The 18164-nt window shown below is 50.0% G+C and overlaps 1 protein-coding gene across 5 annotated transcripts in view; it reads right to left on the bottom strand.

Annotated features, from left to right (window-relative positions):
* Nucleotides 1-18164, bottom strand: part of PPCDC (phosphopantothenoylcysteine decarboxylase) — a 29632-nt gene that overhangs the window by 3644 nt on the left and 7824 nt on the right. For 4 of the 5 annotated variants that reach the window (XM_066558888.1, XM_066558890.1, XM_066558887.1 and 1 more), the window contains 3 exons: nt 17059-17187; nt 15199-15367; nt 11559-12177 (listed from right to left, as the gene is read on the bottom strand). In XM_066558888.1, coding sequence (XP_066414985.1) covers nt 12092-12177; nt 15199-15367; nt 17059-17187 — 384 coding nt within the window. In that variant the 3' untranslated portion in view covers nt 11559-12091. Of the gene's footprint in view, nt 1-557; nt 803-11558; nt 12178-15198; nt 15368-17058; nt 17188-18164 lie in introns of those variants that run through there. The other variant, XR_010784478.1, reaches the window with a different exon arrangement.

Genomic DNA, 18164 nt, shown 5'->3' with positions numbered 1-18164 from the left:
TAAACCAGGATAAACGATGTGCACCAACATCCACAGTCCCAAATCCCTGTGATCCCATCCTCAGGGAGGAAAGGAGCAGTGGCAGAGAGCTTGGGATGACAGGGAGCACCTGGGTTTGGTGGGATGGCTTAGGATGGATGGATGGATGGATGGATGGATGGATGGATGGATGGATGGATGGATGGATGGATGGATGGATGGATGTTAGAGGAGCAAGGAGCAAGCCCTGAAGATCTCCCTTCTGCTGTCCAAGGCATGATTCACAGCCCACATGCTGCTCCTCCAAGGAAGCAGAGCAACACCACAATCTTCTTGCTATGGGCAAACCCCCGACTTCAACACGCAAACCAAGGAGCTGAGGTTGGGGTGCTGCATCCCTGGGACCTGGGAGCCTCCATCCCAGTGTGGTTCCCCTCCTCCAGGCTCAGGGATGCTTATCTAACCCAGTTCCCCTGAGCCAGGACTGGTGGGAGGGACGGAGTGTGCCCTGCTCACATCCAGGTCACTGGAAAATCCCCTTGGCTGGGACAGAAGGAGCACATGGACATCACACACACCTCAGACTGCTGAGCCTGGCCTCTCCCCTCCTCTGCAATGGCATCTCCAGCCTTCCTCTTTTCCTCCTGAAACTACTGATTTGGCCTGTATTTGTGAGCTGTTCTAGGGAATTTCACTCTTCCAGCCAGGAAGGGCAAGCCCAGGTGTTTTGGTGCCCATCAAAGGAAAGCATCTCCTTGGCAAACATAGCAAAGCCATTCATCACCTTCAGACACCTCTCTTCCCACGCAGCAATTTTCAGTGCCTGCAAAGGAAAAGAAAATAACAATAAATGAGTGAGGCTCTTGGCTGTGCCTGCTGCAGAATCCCTGGATGGGGCTGCAGGACCTTCTCCAGCCCAGTGTGGGACAGGACATCCCCCAGCTGACTGCTTGGATGCTGTCCTTTTCCATCTGTTCTGTTACTGGGACACTGATGTTGGGGCTGACCCCAGTTCCCCCAGCAGGGTTTTTACTGTGGAAACCCTCAGGAAAGAGGGCTGGGAATGAGGAGGTGGTGGATAAACCCCATTGCCAGTTTGGGGATGGCTTTATCATGCCAGGGAGAGGAGAGGAATGGCTGCTCAGGGTTAGGGCTGAAATGACCCCCTGCCTTCCTCTTCCCCAACCCAACTCCAAGTCCTCATCATCTTGCAGCTCATGGAAACCTGTTAGAAGGAGGTTTATTCCTGGCTGACCCTCCCTCAGGGATATCTGATGCCATCTGATCCACAGCAGCTGGATCAGCCCTTCCCACAGGGAACCACAGCTTGGCCCCAGTTCAGCATCTGCCCCTGAGCTGGGGACTCCCCAGCCCCAGTTGGCAGCTGGCCTTGATGCCACCAAAGTTCCTGGGGACTTCCCAGGGCTTCCCAGCCTTTGGAAGGGCTAACATTGCATCAGCCAGGCCTGGAGGAGATGCTCAGTGACACTCAGGGATCTCCTCCTCCTTCTCTTGGCTTTCAAAGCTTTTCCTGCTTTGCATGTTCTCCAGAAGGACGCCAGATCTCCCTGGGGCACTCTTGGTGCCACTTGGATGGGGACCTCCTTGGATCAGACACTAAGAAAACACAAATCCACAAGTTTTTTGTCCTCAGGCAGGTAATTAGTGGCTTGGGCTTTGCCTACGCCAAGCCAGTGGCTCTGCAAGACATAGCAGGTCCTGGGTTTTCCAGACTTTTCATCAGCTGGCCAGTGGCATACATAAATCCCAACCCAGGAAAATCCTGGATGAGCCTTTGCTGTTCTCCACAGTCCCAAAATCCACTGAGCACTTTCCCATCAAAGCTCAGCATCAGCAGAAGAACCATGCTCGGGGCAGGGTCCCATCTGCTCTCCAGAAGGTGATTCCCAGCTCACCATTCCAGCTTGGGCCTTCTAGCCCCAGCAGGACTTTTCAGCCCCAAACAATGATGAATTTTTGGAGAAGGCTCCATTACCCAGCGTGGCCCTGGCTGGGTAATCCCATCACCACATCCTGACACATTTTTTCCCCAATACCTGCAGCAAAAGGGAAAAATCCCCCATAGCCTTTTGTCCTCCCATCCCACCACCTCAGGCCAGCACCAGCTTGGAGGCTTCCTGCTTTCCTGACCTCCTTGCTGCTCCAAACATCTCATGGGGCCCACTGGATGGCTTGGGGCTGTGTCCTGCTGGATTTGACTGCAAGGGATTAGGGACAGACTGGGGAGGCAGCACAGGATGCTCTCACAGCCCCAAAGCTTGGAGACACCATCACAGCCTGGGATGGTTGCAAGTTGGTGCTGTGAAAAATGCATATGATATGATTGGCTCTTTGCAAATATTAAAATGAATACTAGATGTGTTATGTTGGAAAGTTATGCTGTATTAATCTCTTTTAAGTAGTGCTGTATGAATTTCTTTTAAGTAGTGTGGTAAATATGTTTTTTAGGCTATAGCTTAATATTAAAATAGAAACTATGTGATGTAAGATACTTTTTGTATTATTTTGTATACTTTTCCATTCCTAGCTCAAGGAATGGAAAAGATAATCAAGAAATTCTTCGCATTATCCTATGTGTATAGAGATAACAGCAACGGACACCAAGATCCCAAGAGAAGAATTATTGCCTCCTTATCAGGACAGCTCAGACTTTGAGGAACCAAGAAGGTCGATTTACAAGATGGGGGGGAAGCTGAAATTAAGCAGAAACCCCCTAGTTTGAAAGGAATGTTTGAATCATGTATGAGATCTATGAATATGCAATAGGCTATTGCTTTTAAGGGGTAATCCTTTGTTAGCAAAGTGTGCTTTGTGGCAGAGTGCCAGGCACCCTATGTCTGTAATTCTTTGCTTTTTATTGTCTCTTATTGTCCTAATTGTTATTACTATTTTCATTACTAATAAACTTCTAAAATTTTAACAAAAGCAAATGGCATCCCTAAAATCTCCATCATATCCCCACAAAAGAGTGGGCAGCACATGGAGAAGTCCTTTTCCATGACAGCATTTCAAAAGTCCAGGAGGAAAAAGAAATTCCAGAGAATAAATCAATAAACTTCTCCCAACGTGGTTTTAATTAGCAGTGTTGATGCAGACTTCAAAGGGAGGAAGGAGAGAGGAGGAGGAGCAGAGGCTCTGATTTAGCTCTTAGCAATGTGTATTCCTCTGCATCCAGCAAAGATTGAGAAAGGGATTGATTTTGGAAAAAAAACAAAAACAAACACAAACAAACAAAAAACAAAACAAAACAAAAAAAAACCAGCCCAGATGTTAACACATTTGCAACCCCAAAACCCACGGGAAAAAAAGCCCCAGATCCTCACATTCCTGCACTGACGCCCATCAGCTCCTCCCAAACACACGTGGCCATTGCTGACATCAGTTCCAGGAGAGCCGCAGGAGCTGGGAGGTGTTTTGGGGCCAACCCGCCTGTTTTGGAAACACTTTCCTCATTTCGAGGGTGGTGGTGTCAGCTCATCTTGGGCACGATGCCCTCCTTTATCTTCGGCTTCCCCATCGCCCCGAGGCTGCTCCTCCCAAGGTCATCCCACTGATCCATCTGGGTGGCTGCTCCTTATCTGCCCAACCAGGAGCAGCTTCCCCTCTCACCTCCAGGGATGGATGCCAGGCTGAGATAAAGATCCACTGGCTCCAGAAAGGGGGATGGAAAGAGGTTCTCCCATCCAAGCACGAGGTGGAGGGGACAATCTGCCACCAGGACACCGCTGGGCCAAAGAGCCCCAGGGCACCTCGTGCCCATTGTCTGGGCACGCCTGGATACGGGGAAATTAACATAAACCCAGATAAAACCAGGAGCAAATTAGCATAAAATGTATATACAGCCAAGAGAGGAGGGTGAGAGAGAAGCTGTTGCACTTCTCCAGGTATTTCCAAAACTTCTCTCCAGAGCCATGGTAGGAGAAAGCTGATTTTCCTCCAAAATTTTGTGCAGGCTGAAACCAGCAGAGAACCAAGACCAGGGGGAAAACCAAACCCAAACCCAAACCCAAACCTGTAGCGTTTCGCATCTCATCCTCTCCTGGGCTTGAGAGGATGCTCGGGAGAGGGAGAGCTTCAAATGCTGGCTCAGAGGGGTCCATCCCCACCATCTCCTGATTTCCACAAGGGAAGAGGAGATGGTGGCACGGTGGAGCCTCAGCTGGCGCATCCCAGCGGCACACCTGGGTGCCACGGGAAGGCCGCTGGCTCCGGGGGGGGTGTTGGGAAGGGGTCATGGGGAGGAGCCGGACCGAAGGACAGCCCCGTGCTCGGCACTGGCCGGATGGGGACGCGGCCGGCCGGGATTTTCAGCAGCTGAGTGAGCCAGCAAAGCAAACACAGAAAAGAGCTCCCGAGTCATATAAACAAACAAACAACCAATTAAGAGATGAAATGAATCTCCCAAGTACATAACCTTTCTGTTTAAACACTCTGGGCCTGGAAGTGTTCCAGCACATCTGACCCAGCTTCGCCTGTGATCTCCCTGCGGGATGAAAGGGGCTGGGTTTCAGGGAGTGACTTTTCTTCTGCCTCTCCCCCCACCTAATTATATTATCCTTTCTTTCTTGTGTTGGTTTATTTCAAAGGGAAAGTCCCTAGATGTTTCCTTCTGTTAAAAATGGGTTAGAAACGATTGTAAAATAGTTGATAATTGTTAAACATGTACTGTTAGTGTGGTCATTGTAAAAAGGGTTAAGAGGGTAGTTATAAGAAATCCAGTACTCAATGTACCATAAGTACACCTGAGTAAAGTGCATCACCCCCCAAGTGAAACGAGCCAGCCTGGACAGAATCGTAATGGCCAATCAAGCACCGAAAGCCTTCATGCAAATGAAGGATCCAAAAAGAAACCAATCCAAAGGGACAAAAAACAGGATAAAAAGGGGCATCTGACCCACTGAATTTGTGCTGCTCCACCTGGAACATCAGGGCCATCGCTGCTGAGCAGCCCCGACGGGAACGCTCTTGCTCGGCCCGCGGGCCTCCTTGCTTTAGGCCTTTCTTTTTATTATAATAAATGCTGAAATTACTTGAGTACCGGGAGTGTGGTCCCGTTTTTAACACTTCTGCATCCCCTCCTCAGCACGGAGCAGGAGCTGCCTCCCTCCCCATCCCTGGAACAGGACTGACTGCTGAGTGACCTGTTAATGACAGAATTCAAGGACGGTATAGAGGAAACGAAACTGTCCTTAAACTGGGATAAATCGACCCAGCAGCATTAAAAGAGCAGAGGGAAGAGAAAAACAGGCTTCAAAAGGAAGGCAGACAGCCCTGGGAGAATTCTGGGGGAGAATGAGGATGCTTCCACAACAGGACAAGGCACAGAGGTTTAAGTGGGTTAAACCCAGTTGCAGTGATGTTAATTTTACTGGGGTTTCTGTCCTCTGCAGCTCAGGGGACCCTCAGCCAGCTCCCTCCTTGGAGCATCCAACACCCCACGAGCTGCCAGACTCCCTCCTGCCTGCTCTGGGGCTTCCCTGTGCAGCCACTGCTGATTCAGGAGAGCGAGGGACTCACCCTGCTGGCTTCAGCACAGCCTCTAATCCCAGGCTTAACTTTAAACCCAGGTTTGGGGTCCCACAGAGGACAGTAGTCACACAGCCCAGCCGAGGTCACCGCTGAGTTATGCTGACTCTTTCCAGGGATGGGACAGGGTGGGGTGTGTGTGGGTGTGTGCACGGTTTTAATTAGTGCCGTTAAATTGCTTAAATCCACACCTCTGCAGAATTTTGTTAACCAAAACTAAGCGTGGAGGCTGCAGGGATAAGGACCATTTAGAGGAAGCATCACTTTAGTTTTTGAGAAAGAAAACCCTTGCTTGATACCAGACTAACAGCTCTTTCATCCCTTGGTGACAGGGTTCCACGTTAAAAAGGCTTTTATGGAGGTGCTTGATGTCGCCAAACACCCCATTCTGCCCCACCACCAGGTGCTCAGTCCTGTAGAAAATATTTGGGGACAGGGACCACATATTTGTGAGTCTGCTTAAAAGACTAAAATACCTCCTTATCTGGAGGCCAAGCACACAGATACAGCCCAGGTGCCATGGGATGGAAAGGGGTGATGCAACTTGGATATATCTGCATCCCTGGCAGGGAACAGTCCCCAAAACTCAGCAGACCAGGAAAGCTGGGTGACCCCCCCCCCAAACCCCACCATGCAGAGATGCTGAGTGATTCCCCAAACCCCACCATGCAGAGATGCTGGGTGATCCCCCCAAATCCCACCATGCAGAGATGCTTGGTGACCCCCCCCGCCCAAAGCCCACCATGCAGGGATGCTGGGTGATCCCCCAACCCCACCATCCAGGGATGCTGAGCAGTCCCCAGACTCCAAAATCTGGTGGCACATGTGGCACTCACCTCCCCACCCACCCCAGGGTGGAATTTATGAGCAAAGACAGGAACGGGGTTAAAAATAGCCTGAAGCCAAGAAAACCTGCACAGACAGGGAAGTGAGAGCCCCAAAGATAGTGCTCCCACTCTTTCACATCTGAGCTTTCAGTAATCACAGCTGCTTTCACTTCCCCTTCGCCCTCCGCCTGTTCCTCTGCCGCTGGGTTTTGGTTCCTCTCTGCTCCCCCATCACCCTCCCCTTTCGGAGGCCAAGCCTTCAAAGCACTTCAGCTTTTATTTCCCTGGGGTGCTGCCAGTTCCCATGTCCCGGCTCTGGCACGACAGTGCCCTCTGAGGAGCTGGGGATGTGACAGGGATGTGAAGTGATGTCTCTTCCCTGCAGTGATCCGGCTTGGATGGGTGCTCTGGGAGAGGATGGATGCTGGGTCAGGGGAGGGAGAGAGAAGGGTGAGGAGTAAGAAGCAGAGCAGCTGGAGCTCTCTTTCTCCACAGCTTTTCCCAGGTATTTGACTTCCAACAAAGCCCCAGCAGACCCAACAATTTAATGCTGATTACTTTTAAAGAGCCGGCCCAGAGAGGCGGTGCTGGAGGGACGCGCTGGGCTTTGTTCTGCTTTGGCAGCGGGAGTGCCGCTGCGTGCAAGGGTCAATATTGACTTTATGCCGAGGCAACTGGCTGGGTTCACGGGCTGCAGGTATTTGGGTGCTCCGGCTGCACCCTGCCCGCACCTCAGCAGCTTTTTCCCGGCACCAAGAGCGATTTGCTATCAATGAAAACTGCTGCTGTAAATAACATCCACCCAGAACATCTCAGAGCACACTCACCCCGAGGGTATGCAGGATACGGACTCCCTGGGGATGCTGCAAGAGCGGGGAGCTCCCCGCCCTCAGGAAGGATGTTCTGGATGGGAACAGGGGGCAGAGGTCTGCCTGTGTGTGCCTTGGCACATCCCAGAGCTGGAATTCTTTCTGATAATGGCCGCGTTCTTTCATCACAGCCAAATTTTGCTGCCTTTATAAAGGAGCTGTGTTTGCCAGGATGGCAAACGTGGTGGGTTTGCACAGTGGGCAGCAAGAACCAGGTCAGGGCTTTCCCTGCCACCCTCATTCCCACTGGTGAAGGAAATCTCTGCATGGCATTGGCTGCCCAAGCCATGTGCCCAGCAGGCAGAGCAGGGGGACAAAGGGACAACGCTCCCCTCAGGAGCTTGCTTTGGGATGGCTGGCATGGCTCCCAACCCCACACTGGTTCCTGATCCTCAGGGAAGCAGAGCAGTGCTCTGGAGCCTTGGGAGCACAGTCAGCCCAGTGCAAACACAGCAGCTTGGGCCATCAATTATCCCCAGTTAGGAAGTTTGGCTGACCCATGTCCATGGAGTTTATCTGGAGCCATCCCACGGCCTCAGGCTGCAGTGCATTTGGGGGACAAGAGCCCCTGAAGCAGGGATGGGAAGATTTCAGCTATTTTTTCAGGCACATGTTCTCATCTTGTCCCTTTTTACGCCTGATCCTCTCTCCCAGGGCTTTTGCCAGCCACAGGCTGGGCTCTCTACCAGCCACATTCCTTCAGGTTGACGTGGCTTTTCTTTCCTCCCTCATCCTTATCACACTGGAGTTCATGAATCATATTTCTCCTAAACTATAAACCACCCAAGCACCCTGTGGAAATGAAGCGAGACAGAGCAGAGCCAGGCCTGAGGGCTCAGGCTGCTCTTGGGGGTGCAGCTCTCCTGGGGAAAGGCTCTTGCAGCCATCCAAGGAGCCCTGGAGGAATAAATCACTTTTATAAAGCTTTTATCGCTGTGCTGGCCCTCCCCCAGCTTGTTTTGGCACTGCCTCTCCTGGCACGCTCACCCAGTGCTGGAAGAAGGATGTGGGGGGAATTTTCTGGATACTCCTGTGGGGAGTGGGGGGACAAAGAGTGACTGGGGTGCTCTCTCCCCACAGCTGGCAGTGGCCAATGATGACCTGCCAGGGGTTGAATGCAATGGGACAGGGGATTGGGAGCACCCAGGCACTCCTTGATTTCAGACTGAGGGCTCTTTGATTACACTGGTTGGAGCCTGATTTTAACCCTCATTTTAGGAGTGTCCATGCAGAGCCCATTTCCCTTTAGGATCCCAGGACCCTGTGGTCAAGAGTACATACATTTTATCTTTACTGTGATGACTAAAGTGACCTTTATTCCTCATCTTCCTGGACAGCACAAAGGCTTTTTGGTCATTCTATCCCCTTTATCCCATTTTCCCAGAGAGTCAGAAAAGTGAGGTATAACACCAAAGCCAGCATTCCCACAGAAAAAAAACTCCATCCCCATCTAAAGGACAACATGAGATCCCATGAATAAAACCCCAGACAGAGGATGGAAAACCCCAGAGACCTAGGAGGGAACTGCCCCATCAGATTATTTCAGTCCCCTGTGCATCTCTGAGCCTCCCAGCTCCAGGGAATTCAAGCTCTAATTAAGCTCAATTACTCCTGGAAACAATTTTCAAGCACCCATGGAGGCAGGTGGCCAGGGGAAGAACCCTGCACCTGCAAGTTTTAATTGGGAGCTTGCCCCACCAAAGTTAAGCTATCTGTGTTGCTGGTGCCAAGGAGTCTGTGCCCAGCCCTGCTGGTCTTTTGGCAACCACCTTATCACCAGTGAGGGTCATGCAGCTGCTTCCCAGCATCTCCCAAGTCAGAAGGGCTGGCCAGGAAAAAAAAATTAAGCACATGGAAAGCAAAACATGAGGGCAGAGGTTGGAACCACCACTATCCTTTGGATCACCTCCATTTTCCACCATCCCTCCTCTTACAGGAGGAAGATTTGTTTCTCATGGTGTTGTTTTGAACCCTGCCAGAGCAAGGAAAGGAAAAAACCTCCCAACACCTCCTGTTCTCACTTGCCACCGCTGATCTGTCACCCTGTGGCAACCCTTGGCCTCCCTCAGTGCCTGGCTGGGCTGTGGTTGGGGACAAAGCCACTTCCTGTCACCTCACGTGCTTTGGGGATCTGGAGTGGGTGGTATCCCTGTGCCCAGGGGGGCAAGAGGTGTCAAATCCGGAGGCCCGGGGTGCAAAGCCACAGCACCAGGTGCACCACGGAGACACCACTGCTCAAAATCTAAGTTTTGGGAGGTTTTGTCACTTTTTTCAGATGTTCTTTTCCTGCTGTAGGCTCCCAGGATGGAGGAGTGGGATGGGACAGGCATGTGAGATGATGCAATTCCCATCCCAACTCAGGCTGGGGAGCCAACTCCTGATCAAAGCCAGACCAAAAGAGCACCATGGCATCTCCATCCTCCTGTGGTGCTCCCTAAATCCAAGCAGCAAAGGAATCCCATGGAGTTTGGGATGGGGGAAAGCAGCCAGAGCCAGGGATGCTGAGAGGCATGTGCAAGCCCAGGAAAGGAGGTGGGCTGCTGCCTTTGCTCAGCTTTTGTCCTGGCTCTTTACCACTCCCAAGCCATGCTGAGAGAAACAGTTTTAAGCAGGATGAATGAAATTGCAACACAGCAGGATTCATGGGAGTGCTGCCTCGGTCATCTGACAGTTTCATGGGAAAGTGAAACAAAAAATCAGCGTGTGGCTCAAAAAGAAAAGCTGAAGGAAAAGAAAAAGCTCATGGGAAGTGTCTCAGGCCTGCCCTGTGAACCTGGGTCACACGCAGAGCTGTGAGGGATGGAGGCGGAAGCCTGAATGCCCTGAGGGATCCATCCCTCAACACCTCTTGGTGACCTCACTGACTAAGGAGAGCTTGGCAGTGCCTATTGCCCAAGCTGGCACAGAGCCCTGGTTTGGAATCAGGTCCTTCATCATCACCCCAAGCCTCATCCTAGAAAAACACTGTCCCAAAGTCACCTCCTCAAGCAGACAGGGCTTTCCCCAGCTCTATTCCTGCTCCTTTTCCACAGGGAGCAGCTCCTGCATCTCCCTGGCCACGTGTGGGGGCCTGTACCTGTGCCAGGCTGGAAGCTGCTCCTGCCTCCCAGAAGGAGCTTAACTGTTTTTCTTCTATTTGCCCTGAAGGAAAGGTGGTTTGGGCACAGGTTTATCCCAGCCTGGAAAGCTATCACAACCTGCTTCCAAGGAAAAATCACAGCAATTGTGCAGATCACTTTTCAACATTTCTGGAGCAGCTCAAGGCAGCAAAGCAGGCTTGGAAGAGAGGAAGGCTCTTATCAGGAATGTGGTGTTTTGCCCTGGACTAGAGGAATCTCTGTTGGATTTTCTGTGCTGCCAAGTCAGGGAGCAGAAGAAGGGATAAACAACTCCAGGCAAAGGAGGTAGCTAGGACAGATCCCAAGGACAAGTGCCAGTTGTAGCAGCCAAAACACACATTGTCCTGTGAGGAGAAGAAACACCATTCACATCAGAAGTCATGGAAGCCAGAAACATCTCTGCTACTGTCAGTGAGCTTAAGGGAAGGTCCTCTGAGAGGCTGAGAACATGAGCAAATGATGCAGGTCACTCCATAAATCCTGGCAAAATGCAGAAGCCACAGCCACAGCACCACTCCAGCCCTCTGTGTGAGCCACAAGCTCTGCTCACACCAAGATCCTTCTCAGAAATTGTGACTATGTGGATTTCTGTCAGTGGAAGAGCCAAAACAGGAAAGGTTCAGAGGTTTTAATTGTGTGGGATGGGTAAGTTAAGCAAACCTAACCTAGTGACCTCTTCCCTCATGCACAGCAGGCTGGAGGTTTCCCTCACTGTCAGGATGCACATGCTGTACCCAAGGCCTCAATTTGTTTGGGTTTAGTCAAAAATGAACTCTGTAGGTCAGCAGTGATCTGCTGGAGCAGTATGTTCCACAGCTCCCAGTCCTCTCAGGAGCAAGATCATGTTCCCAAGGAAAGGCTGGACTGGGGGAGCCCTGCCTGGTCTGGCCCATAAGGGCACAGGATTTCCCAACTTATTCATGCCAGGCAATAAATTTTCAAGCTGAAAAGGTCATCAAAGGTGAAGTTTCACTTCATTCCCATGGGAAAAACGCAGTCTTGGCTTTCCATGAGGGCCTGGCCTGCTTGTTTCCTGACTGGGGCACCCAGATGGGCAGGAGGCACTTCAGAATGAGGTTGATACCTGCATCCCTCTCCAGACAACAGTTACAAAAGGACTGCAGAGCTCCTTTCAGTCAACTTTTTCTCTGATAAAACCCCTAAGCAGACACAACTTAGCAAAGATACTGGCCAAAGCAGTTACAAGAGTCAACTCATCAGGGGAAGGATTAAAAATTCTTTTTTATTAAGTTCCCAGAGGGAAAATCTGTTTGGACAGTGACTCCTGCTGGGAGGAACATGCAGCCAGCACAGCTATGGACCAAGCTTTGGAGAGCAGGAATGGTTCAGGAGACACTTGCTAGAAGGGACTGCAATTACCCTGCACCAGAATTTGCAGGGCCTTTTCCTCTTTAGAACCACAGGAGCTCAAGCACCTTCTGCAGCCTGCCCAGAACAGAGCAGGTGTGAAGCACTGGGGGCTGAGCAGCTTCAGGAACAGTTACTCCCAAAATACCACAGGGTTTTCCACACTAAAGCAGCACATTCTTGGCTCTGGTTTTTAAAAGTCTGTGGTGAGGTACCACATTTCAATTTGGCACCAGCTGGAAGACAACCGTTGGCTCCTTCTGTTGGAGAGCAGCTAAAGGTATGCATGCCATGGTACCAGGGCAGCTGAGCCCAGCTTCCTGCTGGCTTTATCTCCAAACCATCAGGAAGGCACAAAAACCACCATTTACATGCCAAAACATCAGCTCTGCCTTGGCACATCCCGTTCTTCAAGGATCCTTTTAACTCTTTCCACGATGGTCCACACTTCTGCCATGGCACCTCGGCCTGCAGGGCAAGAGCAAAACCACATGGTGAAATCCAGGGTGGGGGTAACCTAAAGAAAGTGTGTGGAGCAAAATTCCCTATCTCACCTCCTTTCTCCAGGGTATATTTCAATCCAAAGTTGTGTGGTTTCAGAATCTTTCTGAAATAGTTTTTGCCTACACAAAAGACTTGACAAATCCATACCATTCCCATGACTCTGCCTGGGAGAAAGGACCTCCATTAGAGAAAGCTGTTGTGGATTCCCACCAGCCTGAATCCTGGGAGCAACTCTTGGAGAAGGCTGAGTGCTGGACAGAACAAAATGGAAAGGTTTTTCCTTTGGGCCTGGTTATCTGCCAGATGAACATCTAATCTATGTTGTGTTGCTGCTTTCCTTTGAAGCAGTTTTAAACTCAGGTTCAGAATTTTAAAGCCTGAGATTATTAAATCACCTTGTCTAACCTTGTGTGCTCAACTCAGCACTGGGAACTGAGGCCATTCACTCTTCTAATTTGCCTGGAGCTGAGGAAAAATGCTTCTCCCACAGGTATTTGTCTCTTGGAAGACTGAAAAGGAGTCTCCCTTGGTATTTTATCCTGCTGGCTAATTGAGCTCATAAATTACTGCTCAGCAGAAATTAGTTCTGGGAAATGCTGTTTTCATCTTTTTCAGACCTATAAATCCCAGGATGTCTGGAGCATCCTGTGGACAAGCTGCAGGCAGATTTGGACCCTTCTGCTCTGCTAAGCTCAGGGAGAAGAGCTGCACCTGACAAGAGACACTCCTCTGCATGGTTTGGCAGAGCTAGACCCCTCCAGAACACTTCCAAGGCCTGCCTTCTTCCTCCACCATCCACTACTCCAACATCTCTGGCAATTCAGTGCTGGATTCTGAGGTTTAGCAAAGCAAACTCTTACAGCACAGCTCAGGCCTACAGGTGGAAATCTGCCAGTGTGCCAGGCTCTAGAAATCCAGCCAAGGATGATGAAGACAATGGCAGTGTGGAAACTATCCAGTCAAGAAACTCAGTTTGGTATTCTAACTCTTTTAGCTGGACTTTCTGTCTAAACCCACACTTTACTAAAGGAGAAAAATTCATCAGATAAAACTCAGAGGCAGTAAGGATCTGGTGCATTTCAGGTGAGACTCAACCACACAGGGTGAGGAAGAGAAACCTCCTAGAGCAAAACAAACCACAACATCAACAGACAAAACTGGTGCAAACTGAGTCTCTCCTGCACCACATGTGTGAGCTTTGCTACGTGCTGCTTGTGTGGAAACCAGGGAAACCCCTGCGTGGATGGAAGCCACAAAACCAAAATGAGTGTGGAAGAGGCTGTGGGGTGAAAGGCCTGAGAAAAGGGGAAGGGGTGAAAAAAAGTCAGTTGTGGAGACAAGTTTGGTCTTCAGAGAGATGGAATCCATTAGTGTCCTGCCATAATCTCCCTACAGGATGCCAGGAGAAGTGCTGGTGTTTGCCATCAGGAAGATCTTGTTGGGAATTGACTCACAAGCACAAGTGGAGTCCAGTCAGATCAGGCTGCTCCTGCCATCCCTGCATCCCTCTCCTCCAAGCTCCTTCAGGAGTTTGCTCTCACAGCTGAGACAGCTGAGCTGGACATGAAGAAATTTGATCATGTCATCATGTCTAAAATCCCAGTGGAAGGCTAGTCATCTAGGATATTTCAACTGATGTCTCAGTTACTTGACTACACTTACCTAACTGTAAATATTTTTCAGTTTTCAGTTCCAAAAGTACAAATCCATGGAGGCATTGCACCTACCTAAGGATTCCAAAACTAAGCCAGGCCTAGAATTTAACCATGAGAGACATTTTAACAGCCTGTCTTTGTCACAGACTGTTTATTGGACTGACAGGGTGGTTAAAATCCTGCTGGAGCCAGGGCTGTTACATAGAAGTAGGTGCAGGCTGTGGCTGGAACTAAGGCACATTTTACAGAGATTTGCCCAATGAAATTTTAATAAAAAAGCAAATCCATTCATCCAAGTGGTTTGTATCAAAACCCTTCCCAAAAGTCAAAATACCTCAATTTAAAGCAAACTACTAAAACTCAAATGAGAGCATTATTTCTTAACACTGCAAGCTAAATGTATTCAGTATGCACTTCCTCCACACCCCTCTTTCACTTCACAGAACTCCGGTGTCAAAACCCCAAATCACAGCTTGTTTGGGAGGCTAAAAAGTAACCCAGGCAACAACAACAACAAATGTTAAATGTGTGTCCAGCTACACCCCCAGCCACATCTGCAAAGGGCTTTTCTCACTGTCTGCACTCAGGGACAAGATTTAATCCCAATGATGGAACTGAGGTGTCATGGACATATTTTATGAAAAATCCTTTTGCTAGGATCTTTTTCTCCTGAGAAGCTGAGAGGCCTGAAATGTAAACAATAATTATCTGCTGCTGTGGAATGCAACAGGTGCATCTTTGATTGGTCTTATGTGGTTGTTTTTAATTAATGGCCAGTCAAAGTCCAGCTGTCTCAGACTCTCTGGTCAGTCACAAGATTTTACTATCATTCCTTTCTATTCCTTGCTAGCCTTCTGATGAAATCCTTTCTTCTATTCTTTTAGTATAGTTTTAATATATCATTTTCTTTTAATATAATATATATAATAAAATAATAAATCAGCCTACTGAAACATGGAGACAAGATTCTCATCTCTTCCCTCGTCCTGGGACCCCTGCAAATGCAGCCACACTGAGGAACTGAGGCACAATGAAAACAGCCCCCAGTCCCAGCAGAGGGCAAAGTCAGGACACCCAAATACCAGCCTGGTGAAGCTTGCCACAGGAACCTTCCTTCTCTGTGATCTCCCCTCTTCCTGAATGAGCATTTCTGTTAAGTATCAGGCTCAGCTGGAAGCTCTTAAGGCTATTTAAAAATTAATGATGAGGGATAACACGGGGCAAAGCTTCAGCTTTGGCAGTTCAACATCTCTGTGGCCACACAGCAAAAGGCAGCACAACCCTCCAGGACAGGGCAGGGAAAGGGGCAGGAGCCAGGAAAAGGACTGACCTTCATCTCCACACACCAGTTTCTTCACCACACAGGGGATCTCCGTGTAGCCAAAGGCCTTGAGCTGCTCCACATGGCGAGCTGTGATGGGATGCTCCCACATGGCCGTGTTCATGGCTGGGCAGAAGAGCAGGGGCTTGCTCAGGTCCCACGCGCGGATCACACACGTCTGCAGGAGAAGCCATGGCGGGGCTGGGATCTCCTCACTCCTTCCCATCCCTTTGCTGCACCTTTCCAGCCTGGCTGTTGTTTTGTCAGCACAGCTGGATTAACCCATGGGCTGAGATTAATTTGCAGCACATTCCAGCCAAGCTCATCTCTGACAGGCAGGAAAGATGAGGGAGGCTAGGCAGAGGATAAATCCCACCCTGCTCTAGGCAGCAGCCCAGGCAGAGCAAACCAAGCTGGAAAAGGATGTGTAAAGACTGTGTGGGATACAGAGGAGCTGAGAGGTGGCCACAGATCTTACTGACTACAAAGACACCCCCGGGGCAACACTTCAGATAACAAAGCTGAACACTGAAAGTTGGCAATGAGTCTTTCTGACATGAAATGCCAGCTGGATCCATAACTCCCTGTAAGGGAAACAATGCTGCTTCCAGGATACAACAGAGGAGAGCACGAGCACATATGGGCTGCTGCAGGAGATGCTGGCAGGTTACAAGGCATCTGGCAGCTCCTGTGTGCTACAGGCAATCAAATCTGACTCCTCAGCACCTCCAGATAATCCAGGAACACCTCATCCCCTTGGAAAGACAATGCTGGTTGCTCTTAGTGCAATGTCCATTGGATTCCCCAGGCCTTGCAGCATTTCAAACAAAGGAGCTTCCAAGGGAGCAGCTCTGATCACAGAGTCTTACAGGAACCCTGCCCATCCTTTTTATACCCTGTGACTTGAACCCTTCCCAGCACAAGGAAATCTGATGAAATCTGTTCTGAGCTGCCAACCAGCACCTCCAGCACTCACTTCCCTTTCCTGGAGCTGCCTCTTCCCTTCACAAGGCTCTCAAAGATTGGCAGGAGCCTGTGAAGCCACACATCCCTGACATCCATCCTGAGCTCTTCCCTCTGCACATCCACAAGGGACCCAGAAGGACAAGACATTGCTTGTCCCTCCCACAGATCTGCTCTGGGTGGATTTTGTTCATTTATATGCACTTCTTACCCAAAAGGCTGTAGGTCACACAGATCTGCAGCTTCCTGAGACCTTTTGTGTGGTTAATGCCTGGCCACAAACTATTCAGCCCCACTGAAGGTCCCCAGCACCCAACAAAGAAGAACATTCCCCTTTAAATACACTTTCTGATTAGGCTGAAGAGCTCAAGAGCCCTTTAAATACCAAGAAACAAGCCTGAACAAGCAAAATCCTCTGTAGCTGAGGCTGGGAGGTAAGTGGGCATGAGCATGTCTGAAAGTCTGTGCTATGTTAGGTGAGGGAGGTGGTGAAGTAGCAGGAAGTAAACAGTTTTATCTGATCTCACAGGTGTCTTTCCAGATTGCATTGAAAAAAATGTAGAGGAACTCAAAAGGGAGTGAGTGTGTGTTTGTGTGTATGAGTGACAGAGAGAGAAGATGGAGGCAGAAAGAAATACCACCCTCCAGAAAAGCAGGGAACACAAAGCAGGGCTGGGAAATGAGATGAGAGGCTGAGAGAACTGAGGAGTGGGAACAGATTTCAGGGAAGAAAGGAGACGGAGCAGGGGAATCATGCTGGGGAAGAGAGAGACAAGCAGATGAAAGGGGAGCAGAATGTGCAAATCTCACTGTTGGTGATGCTGCAGAAGCACCAAGGTTCCATGGAGGCAAGGTCAGGCAGTGCTGAGGGGTGGCAGCAGTGGCAGGCAGAGCCTGGGTACTCACCAGCAGGTTGTCACAGATGCCATTGGCGACCTTTGCCAGCGTGTTGGCATCCAGAGGTGCCACCACCATGAGGTCAGCCCAGCGCCGGAGCTCAATGTGCAGGACGGGGTCCGAGCGGCCCTTCCACAGCTGTGGGGGACACGAGGTGGGCAGCACCAAACCCTCACACACCTCATCCAGCCCACCCAGGAATCACAATTCCTGATGGAATTCCTGTGGGATTATGCTTATGGAATTTAAGGGATGGCAGTGGATCAATGGATAGGGGGAGCCTTCCCCACAAGACAATTAACACATCTGACAACCACAGCAAAGAGCTGTCCCTACCCATGGCATTCCTTAGCTTTGCAATTATTCCTAAGAGCTCCATTCCTCAGCCAGCTGAGCCAGGCAGGCCCAAACCAGGGGTACATTTCCTGGGAAACTCATGTAATTTATAAGTTTCACATTGATGTGAAGCTGCCCACTGGCTTCTCATGAGGTACAGACCCCTAAACGAACACGTCGCTTTTAATTAGGATGCACAACCCTACTCACACTCAAAGCAGCAAAGAGAACCCTCCTAAGTACTGCAAGAAACAGTGTCCTGTTGCCCTTCTCCATGATGGATGAGGTTTATCCAGTTTGGCACTTCTCTCCTCTCTTGGCTCTCTGAATCACAGAATGGTTTGGGCTGGGAGGGACCTTAAAGCTCACCTTGTCCCATGGGCAGGGACACCTTCTCCTTGACCAGGTTGCTCCAAGGCCCATCCCACCTCTGAACACTTCCAGGGATGGGGCAGCCACAGCTTCTCCTTGACACACTCTTGAGTGATTATTTCTGTTTTCTCTAAAGCCCTGAATTGCTCAAGAGAACCCTGGTTTTAAGAGCTCAGTTAACTGGGAAAGAGTCCTGAGAAGCAGCAAACAGCATCAGGTGCTTATTCCCCAGAGGAGACCCAACCACAGGCCAGCAGGGGCTGTGTCAGGGCCACAGACTGCTCCTCCTCTGAGTCACGGGAAGCCACAACAAAAAGGCAGCACCCGAAAAGCTGGGGCTTCCTGAACACCTTTCCTACCTCCTCCACTCACTTCTATCCTTTCTGGCCATGTTATTGTCAGAGTGA

The sequence above is a fragment of the Molothrus aeneus genome, chromosome 13 (assembly GCF_037042795.1).
Source record: "Molothrus aeneus isolate 106 chromosome 13, BPBGC_Maene_1.0, whole genome shotgun sequence".
NCBI lineage: Eukaryota > Metazoa > Chordata > Aves > Passeriformes > Icteridae > Molothrus > Molothrus aeneus.
This window is presented reverse-complemented; position numbering and strand designations above follow the sequence as displayed.